Here is a 22140-nt window from a genome sequence, read left to right as displayed (position 1 = left end):
ATCATTTATCATTAGACCGAGGTATAATTTTATTTTAATTATTTATACTGAGGTATAGATTTATTTAACGTTAATACTACCATGGAGCAGCTAGTCCTGGAAACTATTTCCAGGAACGTTAAGGACAAGAAAATCACCAGGAGTAGTCAGCATGGCTTCACCAAAGGGAAGTCAAGCTTTATCAACTTTATGAAAGAGGAGAACAGTGGATATTGTCTACCTGGATTTCATGTAGGCCTTTGACATTATCTCCTGTAAGAGACAAGCTGTTGATGTATGCACTGGATGAACAGTAAGATGGACTGAAAAATGGATGAAAGTCTGGGCCCAGAGGGTGATGATCACCAGCACAAAGTCTGGTTGGAGACTAGTAACTAGTGATGTATCCCAGTAGACAATATTGGGATCAGTCTTGCTTAACATCTTCATTCATGGTCTGGATGATGGGCCAGAGTGTACCCTCAGTAGGTTTGCCACAACACCAAACCAAGAAAGTGGTTGATATGCCAGAGTCATGCTGCCGTACAGAGGGACCTCAACAGACTAGAGAAGTGGACCAACAGCAACTTCATGAAGTTCAACCAGGGGAAAGGACAAGTCCAGCCCATGGAGAGGAGCAACCCCAGGCACTTGTACATGCTTAGGACCACCCAGCTGGAAGCAGCTTTGCAGAAGTGTACCTAGGAGTCCCCTGGTGAACACCATGTTGAACATGAGCTAACAATGTGCCCCTGCTGCAAAGAATGTGAATGTTATACTCAGCTGCATTAGAAAAAGTATTTCCATCAGGTTGAGGAACGTGATCCTTACCCTCTGATCAGCTGTGGTGAGACACATCTGGATGTGGTGTCCGGTACTTCCAGTACAAAAGAGCTTCAAATATACTGGAGAGAGTCTAACAAATGGCCACAAAAGCAATTAAGGGACACAAGCATCTCTCCTATGAGGAAAGACTGAGAGAACTGGGACTGTTCAGCTTAGAGAAGAGAATGTTTATGGGTAATCTTAGCAATGTATATAAATACCTGAAGAGAGGGGGCAAATAGGATGGAGCCAGGCTCCTTTCACTGATGGGTCAGGACCAGAGGTAATGTGCACAAACTGAAACACAAGAGGCTATTCCTGAACATAAGGAAACAGTTCTTTACTGTGACGGTGACTGAGCACTGGCACAAGTTACCCAGAGAGGCTGGGAGTCTCCCTCCTTGGAACAGTTAAAAACTCGTCTGGTCATGGTCCTGGGCAACCGTCTCTATGTGGCTTTGCTTGATCAGGGGGTTTGGACAAGAGGTCCCATTCCAACCTCTGCCATTCTGTGATTCTGTGAAAACTGAATCAAGTGAAAATTAGACATCTTCTAAAAAATGGTCATTTACTACCTCTGGAGCCAGTGCTTTTATACAGATAAGCTATTTGGAGATAAATTACTCTTGCCTATTTTGGACATTCCTCTTACAATAAATAATTAATCAGGACATTAGGATTTTTGCCTCTAGTGAAACTAATATCTCTTCATTAACTGGAGAGACAGTTTAAAATAAAAACATCTACCAACTACAGCAATTAGCCTTCTGTTGACTAAAGTTGGATAACACTGATCTACATAAAGTCTTTCTCTTCCATAAAATTATCCCTCTATATCTCCTTTACTTCAGTTGTGAAAAATACAGGGATAACTACATTGGGAATAACATGCTAATTATTCCCTATTATATCTAGCTGAACACAACAGGCTGCCTGGAATGCATTTGATGTAGTAGCATGAGGAATGAATGAAAGGATTTTAGAGAAAGGTGAGAGAAGATGCTATTGAATGCAACTTATGGGGTATAAAAACACATGGCTATGTGGTTAAAAACAAATTTATATCCATATTAGGAAGGTGAACATAGCTAACCTAGGATCATAGTTATTTATTTAAGTTGACAAAATTCGGAATAGCAACAAGGTCAGCTGTAAACAAAAAAGGCAAAACAGTTTTGAAATATCTGTAAATATTAAATAAAAAGTTGTATACCAGAGAGCAAAATGCTAATAAATTGAAGTTTACCAAAGCCAATAAAGCTGGTTTAGTCTGTGCTTCGGTGGTGGTTGGTTTTGGTTTGGTTTTGTGTGTTTGTTTGTTTGTTTCTTTTTTTTTTTTTTTTTTCAAGTCATGCATAAAATCTTTTAAATTTATACACATGAGTACAGGGTGGCTTCTCTAAGAACTGATCAAAAGCTATTCCTATGTTGGGCAGAACCAGTTCCAGGTGGCTCCAAGATGGACTTGCCACTGGCCAAAACCAAGCAAATAAGTGATGCTGGTAGTGCCTCTGTGATAACATATTTAAGAAATGGTAAAAAGTGCTGCACAACAGCAGCTGAGGGATGAGAGTGACAATATGTGAGAAAAACAGCTACACAGACACCAAAGTCAGTAAAAGAGGAATGGGAGGAGGTGCTCCAGGTGATGGAGCAGAGATTCCTCTGCAGCCTGTGGAGAAGACCATGCTGGAGCAGGTCGTACCCCTACAACACATGATGATCCACAGTGGAGCAGATATCCACCCTGCAACCCATGGAAGACCTCAGGCCAAAGCAGGTAGATGTGCCCTGAAGGAAACTGTGACCCTGTGGGGGCCCATGCTGGACCAGTCTGCTCCTGAAGAACTGCAGCCCATGGGAGAGACAACACTGGAGCAAGAGAAGAGCTTGATAAGGAAGAAACAGCAACGAGGAAGTGTTATGGACTGAGTGCAACCCCCATACCCTGTCCTCCCCACACTGCCTGGGGAAGGAGACAGAGAAGTTGAGACTAAAGTTGTGCCTGGGAAGAAGAGAGGGGTGGCGGGAAGGTGTTGGTTTAAATTTGTTCTTATTTCTCATTATCTTACTTTGATTGGCAATAAATGAATTGAATTTCCCCAATTCAACTCTGTTTTGCAAATGACAGTAACTAGTGACTGATCTTCCTGTCCTTAGCCCAACTCAGGAGACTTTTAATTGCTTTTTTTCCCCTGGCTTGTTGAGGAGAAGGAGTGATAGAGAAGCCAGGTGGGCACTTGGTAGCCATTCAAGGTTAACCCACCATAGAATGGTACCATGAAATTTTAGAGGAGTCACTTCATACAAAACAAACAACCAACCATTTTCCAGTCAAATATCAGAAAAAGGTATACACTGAGCAGAAAAATTTACTATAAAGATGACTTGCAAAAGCAACCAAGTGAACTCAACTGTGGAGGAAAGTGACAAGTCTCTGTGCAAAAAAATCATCAAACAAAAAAGACTGAAAGTCAATCACTGAGGGAAGCTGCTCTGGAGCCTGCCTGATTCGCAGTGGAGTGGCAGCTATTTGTGCATGGCTGGTTTTCCACTTGCCCTTGTTATATTTTGTTATATTTTTCCCTGTCCAACTCTCCAGCCTGTCCAGGTCTTGCTGGATGGCCGCACAGCCTTCTGGCATGTCAGCCACTCCTCCCAGTTTGGTGTCATCAGCAAACTTGCTGACAGTGCACTCTACTCCCTCATCCAAGTCGTTGATGAATATAGTGAATAGTATTCGTCCCAGTTCCAACCACCGAGGGACTTCACTAGATACAGGCCTCCAACTAGACTCTATCCCATTGACCACAACTCTCTGGCTTCTTTCCTTCAGCCAGTTCACAGTCCACCTCACTACCTGATCATCAAGCACACTTCCACAGTTTAGCTGTGAGGATGCTGTGGGAGACGGTGTGAAATGCTTTACTGAAATCAAGACAGACCACATCCACTGCTTTGCCATTATCTATCCACCTGGTTATGTCTTCATAAAAGGCTATGAGGTTGTTTAAGCATGACTTCTCCTTGGTGAAGCCATGTTGGTTGCCCCTAATGAGTCTCTTATCCTTGATAATGCCTTGAGACAGTGTCAAGGATGAGTTGTTCTATCACCTTTTCAGGGATGGAGGTGAGGTTGATTGGTCTACAGTTACCCTGGTCCTCCTTCTTGCCCTCTTTGAAGACTGGAGTGACATTTGATTTCCTCCAGTCCTCAGGCACCTCTCCCATTTCCTGTGACTTAGCAAAGATGATGGAGAGTTGCCTAGCAATGACTTCAGGGAGCTCCCTCAGGACCTGTGGATGTTAGATACCTGGTTCCAAGCAGATTCTGTAGTGGACCCATAGCCCACAGCCAAACAGCCAGAAATCCCCCCATCAGCACACACAGAAGGGAGGGGGGCCAATAATGGAGAAGAATGGAAGCTTGCAATGGCAAGGACCAGCAGGAGGAAGAGATTTCCCACAAAGTCTGAGGTGTCCTTGCAGAACCACTTCAACACTCTACAGACTGAAGAGGAAAGACCTGTCACTCAGGAGAGATGCTGGAGCTAAGTAAGGCAGCCTGATCTGCTCCCTATATAACAACGAGCGCAACTAAGAAAAAGTAAGGAATAACAGTAGGTGACTCTCTTCTGAGAGGTACAGAGGCACGCATTTGTCAGTCTGGTGCACTCTCTAGAGAGGCATGCTGCTTACTGGGGGCTCACATCAAGGATGTCACTAAGAGACTACCAAGCTTTGTACAGTCCAGTGACTAGTAGCCATTGCTTTTGTTTCACACGAGTAGCAGTGACACAGCCAGGAGTACTCTGAGGAATATTAAGAAGAATTACAGAGACCTGGGAGCAGCAGTAAGGGACTCTAGAGCTCAGGTAGTTTTTCCGTCAGTCCTTTGGGTCACAGCGACGGGAGGGGACAGTTCAACCTGGCAAATCAACAAACGCTTTCAGCACTGGTGCCACAAACAGACATTTGGCTACTTAGACCATGGGACTCACTTTGAGAAACTTGCTCTACTGGGGGCTAGAGGGGTCTATCTGTCAGAGAAGGGGAAGAGTGTCTTCAATCATAGGCTTGTCAATCTCATTAAGAGGACTATAAACTAAAGTTGCTCAATCCATCCCACTCCTACCAGTTGCAGTGCCAGCAACAGATGCCCAGAGCCTGGAGAAGGAGCATAGGTCAGCAGGAGAGCACCTGAAGAGCAGTGCAAAGGAATGCCAGCGACCCCAACCAGTAAGTTAGCTCCATCAGGGGCCCAATTAAATGCATCCCTGCAAATGCATGTAGCATGGGAAATACACAAGAGAAGTTAGAGACATGCACGTGCTTGCAGGGCTATGATCTTCTTGGCATCATGAAGACATGGCAGGATGGCTCCTATGTCTGGAGTGTTGGAATGGAAGGATACAGGCCCTCTAGGCAGGACAGGCAGAGGAGAGGAGGGATGCCATCCTCTGTGTCAATGATGAGCTGGAGTGTGTGGAGCTCCACCTGGGGATGGTTAAGGAGGTGACCAAGAGCTTATAGGTCAGGACTGAAGGGAGAGAAGGGACAGGTGACATTATACTGGGGGTCTGCTACAGGCCACCTAACCAGAAAAACTCTATAGACAGATAGGGGCAGCCTCACGCTCATGAGGCCTGGTCCCCATGGAGCACTTCAACCTCCCCGATATCTGTTCGAAGGACAGCACAGCAGGGCATAGGCAATCCAGGAGGTTCCTGGAATGCATTGATGATAACTTCCTTCTCCAACTGTTAGACAAACCAATGAGAAGAGGTGCTATGCTGGACCTTTTTTTCATCAACAAAGAGGAGCTGGTGGGGCAGCCTTGGGCTGCAGTGACCATGAAATGGTGGAGTTCAAGATCCTTAGGGCAGCAAGGAGGGCGCACAGCAAGCTCACTACCCTGGAGTTCAGGAGAGCAGACTTCAGCCTCTTCAGGGATCTGCTTGGTAGAGTACCATGGCATAAATAACAGGAAGGCAAAGGGGCCCAAGAAAGCTGGTTAATATTCAAGATCACTTCCTCCAAGCTCAGGAGTGATGCATCCAAAAATAAGAGCAAGTCAGGAAAAATGTGAAGAGGCCTGCATGGATGAACAAGGAGCTCCTGGATAAACCCAAATACAAAAAGGAAACCTACAGAGGCAGAAGCAAGGACAGGTAGCCTGGGAGGAATAAAAAAAAAATTGTATGAGCAGTCCAGTGAAGTTCCCACTGACTGGCAAAGGGGAACTATAACCTCCATTTTAAAAAACAAAAAAGGAAGACCAAGGAAATACAAGCCAGTCAATCTCACCTCTGAGCCTGGCAAGATCATGGAGCAGATCTGCATGGAAACTGTGCTAAGGCACATAGAGAACAGAGAGGCAATTGATGACAGCCAACATGGCTTCAATATGGCCAAATCATACCTGAAAAATTTGGTGGTATTCTGTGATGGGATTACAGCACTGGTGGATAAGAGAAGAGCAACTGATGTCATTTACCTGGACTTGTGCAAAACATTCAACACTGTCCCACATGACATCCCTGTCTCTAAATTGGAAACACATGGACTTGAAGGATGGACCACCTGGTGGACAAGGAATTGGCTGGATGGTTGGATGGTCATGCTCAAAGAATTATGCTCAATGGCCTGATGTCCAAGTAGAGACCAGTGCTGACTGGTGATCCTCAGGGCTCAGTACCAGGACAAGTGCTGTTCAAGATTTTGTCAGTGATATGGACAGTGGGACTGAGTGCACTCTCAGCAAGTTTGCAGATGGCATCAAGCTGAGTGGTGTAGTTGATGCTCTAGAGTGAAGGGATGCTATCCAGAAGGATGTTGACAGGTGGGCCTATGCAAACCTCATGAAGTTATACTAGGACAATTTCAAGGTTTTGCACATGGGTCGGGGCAATCCCAAACACAAAGGCAGGGCAGAGAATGGATTAAAAGCAACCTTGAGGAGAAAGACTTGGTTGCGTTGGTTGATGAGAAGCTCACCATGAGCTGGCATTGTGCACTTGCAGCCCAGAAAGTCACCCATGTCCTGGGCTGCATCAAAAGAAGTGTGAGCTTCAGGTTGAGGAAGGTAACATTTCCCCCTCTACTCCACTCACTGCACACACCTCTGGGGCCCCCAACATAAGAAGGACATGAACCTGTTGGAGACAGTCCAGAGAAGGTTCACCAAGATGATCAGAAGGGTGGAGCACCTACCCTATGAATACAGACTGAGAGAGTATGGCTTGTTCAGCCTGGAGAGGAGAAGGCTCTGACACCATATGACAGCCTTCTAGTATCTAAAGGGGGTCTACAAGAAAGCTGGAGAAGGACTTTTTACAAGGGCACGTACTGATGGGGCAAGCGGTAATGGCTTTACACTGAAAGAGGCTAGATTTAGATTAGATACAAGGAAGAAATTCTTCACAATGAAGGTGGAGAGGCACTGGAAAAGGTTGCCCAGAGAAGCTGTGGAAGCCCCATACCTGGGAGTGTTCAAAGCCAGGCTGGATGGGGCTTTGAGCAACCTGATCTAGCAGAAAGTGTCCCTGCTCATGGCAGGTGAGCCAGAACTAGATGGTCTTTAAAGTCCCTTTCAACCCAAATGATTCTATGATTCTACAAAATGAATGAATTGCTCTGTGCAAGCACCGGAACCTACCTATCAAAGTCTCCGGGTAATATGCATACTTGTCTTTAAAAGTTCTAGCTTGGGTGTTGATATTCATCATAAGTACAAATAAGAAAATATGTTTGAATTCAAAGTGTCTGAGAAACATAACTTAGACCAATGTTAGGAACTTATAGAAAGACAAACAGAACAAAAACTCTTATGTGGCCTTTAGTTCTGTCTAAAGTTTTAATTAAAGGTGGAGTTAATACCTGAAATTCGTGTTATGGCTAGAATCTAAAATTGCTGATGGCTGAAATAGAAGTAATTGCTTTTGTTGCAGTTATTGCAATGAGCACAGTCTCTCACCTATTCACTATGGGCAGATCATATTTTCAGAGTGTAAAACATCACTCCTACAGTCACAGAAATGGCAAGAAAATATTTGGTGAGATGAAATCTACAATAATTGAGAAAATGGACCTCTCCTCCTTTCAGAATGAAAGTAATGTTATAGTAAAATTACAGAATGGGACAAGTCATTTATCACTCCGCAATTACTTTTCTTTTTTTCCTCTATGTCTCTTTTATTTCCCTATTTTTCTCCAACACTTACCCAAAGCACATGCACATACCTCCTAACTCCAAATTCTCTCATTCAACCATTGGTTTTATTCCCTCACCGAGACAATCTCCCCTCCCTGCACATATATTTCTAAGATTGTTTTTTTTAACTGCGTTATGTACATCACTCAGGTTCTTGTTTCATTTTTGTTTGTTTGTTTGCTTGTTTCTTTGTTTGTTTTTAACTGGATCAAAATGTTCATGAACAATATGGAAGAACAGTGTAGCTACCACTACAGAGAAATTTAATGTTCTGAACAGAACTGAAATATTTTTACTTTCCAGTTTCACCTAGAATAAAAGTACATTATCTCCTATTGATAAATGCAATACCAGCTTTTCAAATCTGCATGGATGAAAAGCATGATTATGATTAAAATATATAGTGTATAAGCTTATGTATGCTCATATTTTCCAATAATTTCACTGACTGTAATAGTTATAGTATATCTTCACACTAGGCTTAGGAAAAGCGAAGTTTGAGGCATTTGCCTGTAAAAAGAGCTGCAGTGTAGTTTGTTCCAACAGGTCTGACCAAAATGGGCTTCATGAAATGAGTGCTTGAGTTCACATTAAAACAGCCAGCCTGCCTGAGGTTTATACTGTCAACATGAACAAATATGGATGGTAACCAGATTTAGGCTTGACAGCAAGCTTAGAAAATATTCCACTGACAGTTTTGACATGGTTAACAAAATAACACAGCTGTGGTAAATTAAATGTAAACATTCAGCTTTATGCTGAATTTGTTTTGCTTATTTTTGGCTTAGCCTAAAAAGCACAAAAACTCAGAAACAAAAAGATGAAATTTTTGCAAGAGGAAAACAGCAACATCATGACATAAGGAAAGAGGAGGGGAAGAATGGAATTTAAGAATATAAGCAAAAATAAGAACATCCTAATATACAGTGATTACATGAGAACCATATATGATGTAAACTCAATAAGAATTGTGAGTTATTTCTTCAGTAACCTTCTTCAGACTTGAAGAAAATATCATGTGAGGAGTTTCCCAGGTATTCAAAACTATTTCAACAGTTTCTCAGAAAGTAAAGGACTACAGCGGCTGGAAACAGATGTCATAAATTTTCAGTAGCTTCTGCCATTATGACAAATTTCAGATAATAGGTTTCCTAACAGATATCTGGTACACACACACACAAAGACAATAATTAAAAAGCCCACCTTAAAACCAAAACCCAGCTATTTCCCAACTCTCAAACATAAATCTTTATTAATTTCAAAATAATTTTAAAATGTAATGGATAAAAATATAAGAATCTGAACACTAGTATAATTTTAAAACCTATATACATTTGAAATACATTTGAAACCTGTATTCTAAAGAATACATTTATGGAGGTAGTAAGAGTATATTTATGCTTGAAATACACTGAATGTAGAATTTTGAATATAATGGTGTTAAAGGAAAAACAAACAAACAACAACAAACGTGCTCATGTAAAATTCATTTTTTCTAAAATATAAAATTAAGAGAACCAGGATCTAGTGTTCTGATTCACCTAAATTTGACAATAAGCTTATATATTTAGTTTCTCCTTACAATTTTGGAAAACAGCTTGAGTGTTTTTTTAAAAAAACAAGGAACACTCTTGCTTATTTTTCTCCTTAACGCATGGTGGTGAAAGATATGTGGTATGAATATGGCTGAGATCTGTCAGAAAGGCTGTCTTTCTAGCACTGATGTTTTCCACAGTGTTTCTGTCACTGTGGATTAGAAAAAAAATCAGCAAGTATAATTCATAAGACTTGAACTCTGCTGAACTATAGCCATAATTCAAATTCCACTGGTATTTTAGCCTGTAGTTAAATTTAAACTGATCATATTGTAGCCCATCCTTTCGAAGGGCTAAATCAGGACTTAAAATTGCAATTTTATCACACTTTCTTTTTAAGTAAACAACCTGAACTATGTTTTAATGTAGCCCAGCAAACAGAATTTTTGCCATTACTAATAAAAAAAATGCCAGAATTTGTATTGACCTGACAATTGACCTCAGCATTATTTGGCTTTCTCTTCTAAAATGATTTTAGAATGCTTGTGCTGTAATAACAATTGTCTATCAATTAGTGGCTAACAGGTCTGATTTACCTCTGGGAATACTGTATGTGGAAAAATAAGCCTAACAAACCAGGAAATTCACTGCCTGACAAACACTAGTCCTTTATGTTAAGTGAAGCTGAGGAAAACTTGCAATTTTCAAGTTTTACCTTATAACAAATGAAAAGGAAGCAGGTGAAGATATAAAACCAAAAAATAGTGCCTTGGCATAGTGCTGGAAACAGACTTTTTAATTCACCAGCAATGAGGCAAATTTCTTATGTTAAGCTAAAGCAGAGGGATATACAAACTAATATTATCATATACAATACACAAAATCCGTATTTTTTAGGTATTAGCTAAGAACAAAAGAATTAAATTCATCATTCTTATATTGGCAAAATATCCAGAGCATTTGAAGTATCGTAATTTAAGAACTCATATAATGAAAAATTGCCATATGATTTCACTCTACCTGTCAAACAGGTAATTTGTGCATTTATAATCTAAAAATTTACATATGTCTCTCATTTTATTTTTTTTTTTTTCTATCATATGCATATTAATAGCAGATAACAGCTTTCTTTCCCTCATTGTCTGGAACTTCATAACGTGTATCATTGATTTGGTGTTTTAAACTTAACAGCAAAGACTTTCTGAAAAAGGTCAAGGAACAGCTGCCGAACTTCTATCACTGCAAGCAGCAGTAGATATTTGAGTTATGGAAGCAATAAAACATTCAAAATGACGTTTTATTGTTCAGACAACACAATACAGAATATCTTGCAATGTTTATAACAACATGAAAATGCTTTCATCATAATAATTCTTTAAGTTCAAGAAATGACATTTAATGTTTTAGAATATCAAATAGTGATGATTACCAGCTTCAGACAAAAAAAAAAAAAAAAAAAAAAAAGAGCACTAAAATCAATCCACCCAGTGTTTTCTCTGTTAAGATGAGATATTGTGGGCATTTAGTGCAGGGAAATTTAAATACACTTGTACACTTGCTATTTTTAATAACAAGTAAAGTTATCATCGTTTGTGCTGAAGCAGGTTTCACAGAAAAGGCTTTTCTCTTTTTTCTATTGAGTTGATATTAACTGAATCAGTCTTCCAGTGGGGAAAAAAAAAAAAAAAAAAAGAAAAGTTGTTTTTGTTTCTAAAAATATATCTATATATAAACACACGTATATATGGGTTAAACCCATCAGAAATCATTATCTTCCTCTACACATGGTTTACTTACACAAAACTCTAAATAATATAAGTCTTCTGCTCTGGGCTTTTCATTTCTACCTCAGAGGTTGCAAAGTGCTGTCTCTCTTTAAGAGAGTCATGGTTCTGCTCCACTGCCAACAAGGCTTGGGAATGAATAGCATGCCTCATTAACTGCATGAGGCAAGAGACCAACAGCAATGCAGTACAAAGCTAACGAGGTGGCTGATTGTCTGGGACAATATTTCTGTTGTATTGTTATCAACCTTATTTCTGAAACCAACCAGAGAAGAAAATCACAGTATCAACCCCAGAGTAGACATGTAGGCACAGGAGAATGTCCATTACGCTAGAGTTAAAGTTCCTTTCAGGGTCTTTCATCTGGTACTTTCTCCCTTAGAAGATTTTCAATTTCTGAGCTATTTTGTTGCACACGATGCAACAGAAGGATCTCTGAAACATCAGATCAATAAGTCCTGAAATACTAGACTCAGTAAGTCCTCATGGTTCTTGTGGCTATGATATAAAATATTGTAAATATTACCATGTAACAATGAACACCATGGCATTGTTTGTTATAGTCATTATAAATAACTTTTAATGGCTAATCTTCACTACACATCAATGACAGTTTTTACTTCAAGGCAAGCATCAAGAGTTATGCCTTTTAGCAGACATGCAAGGCAAGCCCTATTAGTTTCAGACCAATAAGGCAATATTAGCATGAATCAAAACTGAACACATTAAACCACTGATTATGTAAGCAAAAACTTTATACATGCAAATTCTTCAATATATCCTAAAAAGAAGTTGATTTAACTTGTAATACAATCCCATTGTCTTTTAACCTTAACAAATTAAGGTTCTTCTAATCAGTATTAGACACCTTTTCTATTTATACTGAAAACTATAAACATATCTGAATGTTGTTTCAGATAACATTGTAAACCTTTTATATACCCACTGTTTCAGAAACGTGATAATTATCTGTGAGTCTGCACTTAATTGCAGTATCGAAGAGGTATCATTATGTCCAACCACTAACAGGCAAAGAACACTATTTTCTGAGTAATGCTGAAGCTATTATAAGCATATCTATAATTAACTATGTAACTCCTTGCACTAGAATCTGCCCATGATGAAACTAAGATTTCTCTTAATCTAGTCATTTCAGTGGTATGTGACAGAAGTGCAGGAATAGTCTTGAACCTCCATGTTTTGAAATAAAATATCTTGCTTAATCTGTCATTTCTTCTTTGCATTATTATTACTGACAAACTCTTTGAAGTACCTTTCAGCAGCAGGCATTCTTGATTATGTCCTTATTTAAAAATTCATATTAAATTTGAAATAAGTGACCCATTCCTAACTATATTTTTCACTCTTTTACTATATCCTCAATACTTTCGCAGTATTAAATGCATGAGGAGACAGATATATATATGTAAATTTTGATCATTTAACTTTGACTGGCTCACAGTTACCCACCAAGCCACTCTATCACTCCTCCTCAGCAAGACAGGAGGTGAAAAATGGGATGAAAAAATCATGGGTTGAGATAAGGACAGGGAGATCACTCAATAGTTACCATCATGGGCAAAACAGACACAACCTGAGGAAGATTAAATGCATTTATTGCCAACGAAAAATAGCAGTAGGAAAGCAAGAAATAAGAACAAAACTAAAACCACCTTCCCCTTATCCCCTTTCTCCCCAGGCTGAACTTCACTTCTTTGTTCCTGACTCTTCTGTCTCTTCTTTTCCCCCAGGTGGTGCAGGGGGATAGGCAATTGGGGTTGCAATCAGTTTGTAACACTTCATCCCTGCAGCTCTTATGTCTTCATGCTCTTTCCCTGCTCCAGTGTTGGGTCTCTCCCATAGGAGATAGTCCTTCACAACCTTCTCCACCATTGGTACCTCTCACAGCCTGCAGTTCTTCAAGAACTTTCTTATGGGTAGATGAGGTTCTTACAGACATGGTTTAGTGCTAGTGTTAGGTTAACAGTCAGACTCAGTGATCTTGAGGGTCTCTTCCAAGCAAAATTATTCTATGATTCTACAGCTCTCAGAACTGCACCAGCATGGGTCCTTTCTGTGGGGTGCAATCCGTGGGGTGTTTATTTTGTTTGTTTTGTACACTGCTCCAGTATGGACCCCCATGGATTCACAGGTCTTGCCAACAAATCTGCTCTAGCGTGGACTCCTGTCCATGAACCACAGTTCCTTCCAGAAACCTGTTGCTGCATGGGCTCTGCATGAGGTCAAAGCCTCCTTCAGGACACATCCATCTGCTCTGACAGGGGGCCATCCATGGGCTGCAGGGTGGATATATGATCCACTGTGGACCTCCATGGGCTGCAGAGAGACAACCTGTATCACCACAGTCTTCTCCACAGGCTGTGGGGGAATCTCATCTCCAGCGCCTGGAGCACCTCCTCCCACAACTTTTTCACTGACCTTGGTGTCTCTAGGTTTGTTTCTCTCACATTTTCTCACTCCTCCCATTCAGCTGCTGTTGTGCAGCATTTTTTACCCTTAACTGTGTTATTATAGAGGTGCCACTAGCTTGCCCGATTTGCTCAGCTGTGCCCTGTAGGAGATCCATTTTGGAGCCAGCTAGAACCGGCTCTGTCCAACATGGTGGCAGCTTTTGATCACTTCTCACAGAAGTCACTCCTGAAGCCTCCTGTTGTCAAAACCTCACGATGTAAATGCAATACATAAGTACTAATCAAAACAAACTGAATCATGTGTGTACTGAAATATTTTACTGAACCAACAGAGGTTCAGCTTATGAATTATGCTCCATCACCAAATATTAAAACTGGGTGTATGCCTATATATATTTTATCAATCAGGGACTGAAACAATTTTGATGTTATGCTAACATGCTACTTTGTAGTATTTAGAGTTTCAGGAAAAAAATATAAAATAACTTTTTACAAAGCCTTTATTTGAACTACTGTAGGCATGACTTCTGTCTACAGAAGGTGTTTATTTTGTTTTCATTAGAACTGGAATTTATACACATGGAATAGCTTGATCTTCTAAGTATCTTGAGAGAAAGGCGAACTAGTCTAACTGCGTCTCCAGTACAAGAGAGATAGGCAGCTACTGGAAAGAATCCAGTGAAGGGACACCAAGATGATTAAGGGACTGTAGCATCTCTAATATAAGGAAAGGTTGAGAGAGCTGGTCTTGTTTAGCCTAGAGAAGCGAAGGCTCAGGCAGACCTTAAAGTGCATAAATACCTGAAGGATGGATGTAAAGAAGATGGAATCAAATTCTTTCCAGTGATACCCAGTGAGAGGACCTGAGGCAATGGGCACAAACTGAAAAACGAGAGATTTTTTCTGAACATCAGGAAACAGTCTTCCACTGTGAGGGTGACCAAGCACTAGTACTGGTTAACCAGGGCGATTATGGAGTCATCATTCTTGGACATGTTCAAAGACCATCTGGGTAATTGCCTATAGGTGGCTCTGCTTGAGAGGGGCATTCAACAAGGTGATCTCCAGAGGTTCACCCCAACCTCAATCATTCTGTAACTCTGTGAACCATACTGACAAGAGAAAATGAATTTGTTGCTTTCTTAATTTTTCACTCAGCTTTAAATTCAAAGTTCCTTAAGAGCAAAAACTGGAAATTTGTAAGGAAAATAATGCTAAGGAATAATGGTGTCGAATGCTTTGGTAAAAATACTTTGGGTCAAAATAAAATTTGGAGGTTTTGAAGATAACACTGCGTCACCATGTTGTGAATTGGTGGGGAGGAAGGCAACATTAAAACATTAATACTGGGGGAGAGGGAGGCTTGAGTGCATCCACCACATCCAAGTGTAAGCCTTAACACTCTTGAAGTCATTAATATCTTAACCCCTCAGTCACCTGTGACTTGCCAGTAGCTATATACCAGTCTATGAGCTTAAAGTTTTGCTTCTACCTTTTGTAGAATGTATCAAATCTTCTTTGGCTTTTTAGTTATGTAGACATGCCATTGCTGCATTTAAGAAAATAAACCATTTTATGAAAAATACACCTTTAAAAGTACTAAATTCATTCTATACAATAGCTCAATGGTGTTTTTCAAGCCATTTAAAGCGCTTGTTCAAAGTGTAAGAGCTGTGTTTAATTTCCTCAAACAATATGATATTAAATTCTACCTGCTGCCATGTTTGACAGAACTTCCTCTCTGAAATTCTAGATGTGCACAGATTTCATCTTGCATACTAACAGTTTTTCATTAAAAAAATTAAAATATGAAGCTTTTTTGGGTCAGAGAAATTGGTCTTTTAAACTTTGTGCCCTTCTGTGGGAGACAGACTGTGTAATTTTTCAAGGACTCTTACCACATTTTTTGTGGTCTCCCTTCCTAAACACACCTACCTTCATTATGTATATTCTAATCACTTGAATAAATATCCTTTTTTTTCTTCTTCAAAAGTGGAACATAAGGATGGTTTCCACACAGAACTTCAAAAGATTAGAGAAAGAAGTGAACCAATGTAGCTAAACTGTTTCTGAAATGTAATGAGATTTTGACTAAGTCCTCTGGTTTCGTGATTAATAAACTCAGGTGCAAAGGGGTAGGCCTTCTAGGCCCCTCTGATCAATTAATGGAGTGTGATGCAGATGGCAATATAAGACAGAAATTAGCAAGTAGAATACACCCCTCTAGCAGCAATGACAGATGTTGGTAGTACTTCATAAAATATTCCTGAGCTGTCCAGCTGATTTTTATTTTATTACATCTAAACAAGTTCATTACTCTCGATTCAGATAAAATGATACACCTGGAAACAGAATACAGGTGTTGCTGCCAGGTGTCTGGGTCTTGAATTTAAAGACAACTGGTGTCATAACTTAGCTTTATTGCTTTACTTTGACTTATCTGACATTATCAGAACTCCTAGTACTTTTGTTTAAAGTGTAAGTATAAAACATAAGTGATTGTAATATAGTGATTCAGACAATGAAATAAATTAAAAAACTTTAGAACAGTCCTTCACGAAATGAAAGTGAATTAATGAACTTCAGTGATTTCTCACATAGTCAAACATGTTATAAACAGTATTATACATAAAACAGCTCTACTGACTACAACACAAAATTAGTGGACCCATGACATCACTTCATACCATTGGTTACTTGCTTCTGGGAATTCATTTAGAGAATCACATAAAAACATGATGCCATCTACTTGGCATATGAAAAGCAAAACACTCTTAGTGGAAACAACAGGTTCTAACATCTGTCCATATTCATCTAATATAAGCCATTTCTCAGAAATGGCTGCAATGCACCAAGTACAGCAGCTGGACTGTAGAGGCAAATCATGTTAGTGAAAAATGTCATAGTCTACATTTATTTTTTTTTCCAATAAAAGCCAGAATTTCTAACTTACCTTATTAGTATTGATAGCTGTGATGACCCACACACATTGAGCATTGCTGTCATACTGGAATGGAAAATTGGGTGATGTGAAAGTACCTCCAGGTCCCTGAAGATTTGATCCACAAGTCTTGACTGCAAAAGTAAAGTTCACCATTTAATTCACATACAAAATACATGTATCAGGTTCATAAACCAACCTCTAATTTATATTAATCAAGATGTGAAGGATTAAAATGCCATTGCACAAAAACAGAACCACCTTATACAAGATCACAGAATATTCATGTTTAACTATTCTGACAAAGTAAAATAGACTTTCTTTTGTGTCCAAGATTATAATCTTTTTAAAAAAGTAGTATATTTGGAGTAAAAAAGGTAACTACAGTAAGGGAAACTGCTCCATTTATTTTTAAAAGTAAACTTTAAGAAGTAATTTATGCCATTACCTTCACTAATGTCTTGAAAGACAAGAGATCACTTTTATCATTGTGCACTTTTTGTGTATATGTATTGGTGTATGGCGTGTCAGCATTTTTTTTTGCTGTAACTACTGTCCGACCCATTTTACCAATGGCTGAACCACTGGAAACTTTAAAGGAATCTTGTAGAAGTTAGACTTACACAAAGTAGTGTTATGTATTTTTAAAGACTACAAAAGGCATTTATTTACAAATCAAAGTCTGTGTGGTTATTTACAGTAGCATATCTTTAATAAAATAAACTGATATCCTTATTTACTGTAGGTTGCATCTCACATCACAAATAATACAAAGGGCATAAACTGTGTGCTTTCTGCTTGAGAATGACATTTTTAAGGCAATAAATTCATTGTTGAAGTCAATAAAAGTTTTATTGATGGTTCCTTGATATTCAGATCTTTGCTGAATGCACTGTTGCTTATCTTTTCCTGTATGAAGCTGTAGACCTGACATGCAACTTCAGCTAAACATACGCTTACCCTGTTTTTCTAGTGATTATTATGACACCTAAAATAAACCGCAGAAGCTAAAAAAATATTACTTTCTCTGTATTCTGACAGACCATCTTGCTTAACTGAATTTAAAAAAAAAATAATCACACTAAGATATGTGAAATTATCTGGTGGAGCGAAACATATTGACACAAGATGAGGGAAAGGCTGAAATACTAAATGCCTTCTTTGCCTCAGTCTTTAGTAGTCAGAGGAGTTGTGCTTCAGCCACCCAGCCCCCTGAGCCAGAAGACAGGGATGGGGAGCAGAATGAAACAGCAATAAACCAAGGTGAAATGGTTAGCGATCTGCTACACCACTTATACGCTCACAAGTCTATGAGGCCAGATGGGATACAACCAAGGGTGCTGAGGGAGCTGGTGGAGGTGATCACTAAGCCACTTTCCATTATCTAGCACCAATCTTGGCTAACTGGGGAGGTCCCAGTTGACTGGAAGTTGGCAAACGTGACGCTCATCTACAAGAAGGGCTGCAAGGAGGATTCAGGGAATTATAGGTCTGTCAGTCTAACCTTGGTGATGGAGAAGATCATGGAGCAGATCATCCTGAGTGCCATCACGTGGCACGTACAAGACAACTGAGTGATCAGGCCCAGTCAGCATGAATACATGAAAACCAGGTCCTGCTTGACCAACATGATGCCCTTCTACGACAAGGTGACCTGCTTAGTAAATGAGGGAAAGGCTGTGGATGTTGTGTACTTGGACTTCAGTAAGGCCTTTAACACCATCTCCCACAGCATTCTCCTGAAGAAGCTGGCAGCTCATGACATGCATGGATGTATTCTTCGATGAATAAAGAACTGCCTCGATGGTGAGGCCCAAAGAGTTGTGAACACAGCCAAATCCAGTTGGCGGCCAGTCATGAGTGGTGTTTCCCAGGGCTCAGTGTTGGGGCCACACAGAATCACAGAATGTTAGGGATTGGAAGGGACCTCAAAAGATCTAGTCCAATCCCCCTGCTGGAGCAGGAACACCTAGATGAGGTTACACAGGAATGTGTCCAGGCAGGTTTTGAATGTCTCCGGAGTAGGAGACTCCACAACTCCCCTGGGCAGCCTGCTCCAGTGTTCTATCACCCTCACCATGAAGAAGTTTCTTCTCATACTTAAGTGAAACCTCCTGTGTTGCAGTTTGCACCCATTGCCCCTTGTCTTATCATTGGTTGTCACCAAGAAGAGCTTGGCTCCATCCTCCTGACACTCACCCTTTACATAATTATAAATGTTAATGAGGTCACCCCTCAGTCTCCTCCAAACTAAAGAGACTCAGCTCCCTCAGCCTTTTCTCATAAGGGAGATGCTCCACTCCCTTAATCATCTTCGTGGCTCTGCACTGGATTCTTTCAAGCAGTTCCCCATCCTTGCTGAATAGAGGGGCCCAGAACTGGACACAATATTCCAGATGCGGTCTCACCAGGGTAGAGTGGAGGAGGAGGAGAACCTCTCTCGACCTACTTAACCACACCCCTTCTAATACTTTGGAAATCAAGATAAACCACATCCACTGCTTTGCCATTATCTATCCACCTGGTTATGTCTTCATAAAAGGCTATGAGGTTGGTTAAGCATGACTTCCCCTTGGTGAAGCCATGTTGACTGCCATAATGACCCTCTTATCCTTGATAAGGATTTCTTTTAACGATCCCATTCAGGATAATGAACAAAGTTATTTGTCTTCTTTTTTTTCTTTTTTTTTTTTTTTCCACTACTATGCTTGAGTGTAGCAGAATCTGAAGCTAAGTAAGGCTGATGACCTGACTCAGAACAGCATTGCTTTTGATGAAGGACACTTTCTAGAGATCCAGAACATGCATTTTAAGACAAACACAGTTCTCTTGGAAAGACATTTTTGTGGTTCTGAAAAAGTTTCAAATTGTGAACTAAACCAGTGGTCTCCAAAGTGGAGTGTGTGCACCCCAGAGGCTGTCCAAGATAACTCGTTGGGGAGCAGAAAGAAAATATTAGAACTTCCTTAGTACACGTACCTAACTCATGAATAAAAAAATATAGACACTTTTAAAGTGGTATTTAACAAGACATGGAAATTTTTAATAAAATGTTACACCTGAAGTCTAATTCTAGAAATTTAACTGTGAATATTTAAAAAATATTGTTAAATATTTTACTAGCAATTCTTCACTGGCAATGTTTTCTGTAAGAAGCAGAGTTAACAGCACTTCCTGTCATTACTATGCAATTAGTAAAAGCTTCTGTAATCTTGGTTCACTGCCTGACTAATCACCATCAAGAAGATGACAACTTACTACTTACTGCTGACTACTGAAGTGTTCAGATATCTAAAGTGCAAGTTTAGAGAGAAATGCACTGCTAAGGTGCCTGTGAGTTCACTCATAGCCATCTATTTCCCAGAAACACTGAATCACTTTTTACTATATATTTTTTCCACTGCTATCATGACTGAGATAAACATCTTTGTAGAAATCTCATGAAAACTGGTTTTAGAATTTGGAAACAGCAAATCCTCTGACAGAGCCAAGTTGGTAGTTGAATTTAGAGTGTTTTAACACACTAAAAGCACTATCATTTAAATACTGATCACAGTAGGAAAAGAGCTGATTTCACCAGCACTGTATCTTAAATGTTTATCATGTAATAAAAATATTACAAGGACTTTACCACTAAAAACTCTGCTGTTAGGTAGCACTTAACAGAAAAAGAAAACTGAAAAATATCAAGTTTGTATTAGCAGAATATTATTAAAAAAGAAGATTCTTTTCAAAAAATATTTTTTTTTCTAGGGTAGCTTCTTACAGGAGTAAATCTGAATTAATTCTATCACGAATTCCCATGTTGGTCTTGAGATTTCTGGGCATTTGTTTTGGTCTATAGGACACACAAAAGCACTGCAGCAAAACCTATTCATTTAGTGCTTCCAGATTATAAGTCTTCCTGCAGAGCGCCCTCCATACAACAGGAAAAGCTCTACCGATTTGGAAAGGAAAGGGATGATTAGCTATGGAAGCACAATTGACTATTGCTCTTCAGCAGAAAAACTTACAATTTGTGAAGAGACACATGAAATAAAATATTGAGATATAGGCCACAACAGACCACTGCTAGAATTTATTCAATACTGTGCAAGTTATGCACAGACTAAACAAAATGAACAGAAGTACTAATTTTATGCAAGTATTTATCTTGTATTATTAATGTGTTGAAATCAAGAGCTTAATGCCAACATAATTCTTCTTCTTCTCACTGTTATGAAGTAATCAGGAATTTTAGTTAAAAGTCATTGAAGAGTGAATAGAATGTACTTCATTTTTATAAGACTGGAAAACATCAGAGTGCCAATATATACTTTCAATCTGAAAATAAATTACAAAAATATCTATTTCAGAAAAATTTTCCTCTGGAAATGTTTACAGTCTCTTCTGCTTTCTCAAGTGCTGGACAGAATTAGACTTTGGGTAAGTTTATTAGACATTTTTTTGTTCCTTTGTTTCAAAGTTATATCACTTATATTTCCTCTGAATTATTGACACAGAAATTTCAAGACAAAGCAAAGCAAACATAAACGTTCTTAAAAGCAAGGGATGAGCCCTTTCTCTAATTATCTACCTATTTGAACAGCTTTTCAGTGTTTGTCTCAGTACTATATATTAGAATGATAGGATTTTTATTGAAATTAAATCAGATACAAAATGCTGCAGGTGTGATGTTTTCACTTAATAATTTCACATTATGTTGTCAGTCAAACACAAGGGAAAATAGAAAGAGAAGGAAAAAAACAGCACTTCAAAGGACTTAATAAGGTTAAAAAAAGTAAAGCATATCTTGAACCAGCTTCCCACATTTTTCTTTTAGGAAAAAACCCTGCATTTTTATTACATAAATTTAGTTAGAAATTGGAGATATCACCTCACAGTTAGTGTCAACCTTTCAGAAAAATAATTCTTACAATCATCTCTTATTGTTTTGCAAAGCAGGAAGGGTTTTTTGAGAAGAAAAAATCTAGTTAACAGTTCTATATTCTGCCCAAGAAATAGCATGTAAATTTAGGCAAATTTTCTAGTTCTGTGGAAAGATCAGCAGAATCTTTCAATTTTATTGAGAAGAAACAGTTTTTACTATTAATGCTTGTAAACAGAGGACAATTTGTAACTTTCTTATGGAATTGTTCCTGTAAGTATTTAAATTCTTTAAACTACAGTACCCTCTTTGAAGATGTTCTGCATTTCAGCTTGGAAATATTCTACCCATGTTACCAGAGTGTATGTCATTCTCTCTAGAAAAGGATAGGATTTCTTAGAACTTCTCCTTTATTTATAAAAACAAAGTAATTTTATTACTTGAGCTAGGAAGGTGAGTAGTCAGACAGCCATACACTTCATATATTTTTCCAAGGCAAGGGATACTCCTGTTAACTTGGTAACATATCTGTGCAGATTTTTGGAGTAATGTTTTCTCTCAGCT

General features: G+C 39.1%; 1 protein-coding gene across 5 annotated transcripts in view; it reads right to left on the bottom strand.

Moving 5' to 3' along the window:
* Positions 1-22140, bottom strand: part of CSMD3 (CUB and Sushi multiple domains 3) — a 637009-nt gene that overhangs the window by 334149 nt on the left and 280720 nt on the right. For all 5 annotated transcript variants that reach the window (XM_065830155.2, XM_071803847.1, XM_071803848.1 and 2 more), the window contains one exon: positions 16722-16843. In XM_065830155.2, the coding sequence (XP_065686227.1) occupies positions 16722-16843 (122 nt within the window). The remainder of the gene's footprint in view (positions 1-16721; positions 16844-22140) is intronic.

This window comes from Patagioenas fasciata, chromosome 2 (assembly GCF_037038585.1).
Source record: "Patagioenas fasciata isolate bPatFas1 chromosome 2, bPatFas1.hap1, whole genome shotgun sequence".
NCBI lineage: Eukaryota > Metazoa > Chordata > Aves > Columbiformes > Columbidae > Patagioenas > Patagioenas fasciata.
The sequence above is the reverse complement of the archived record's forward strand: the minus strand, read 5'-3'. Positions and strand labels throughout refer to the sequence as shown.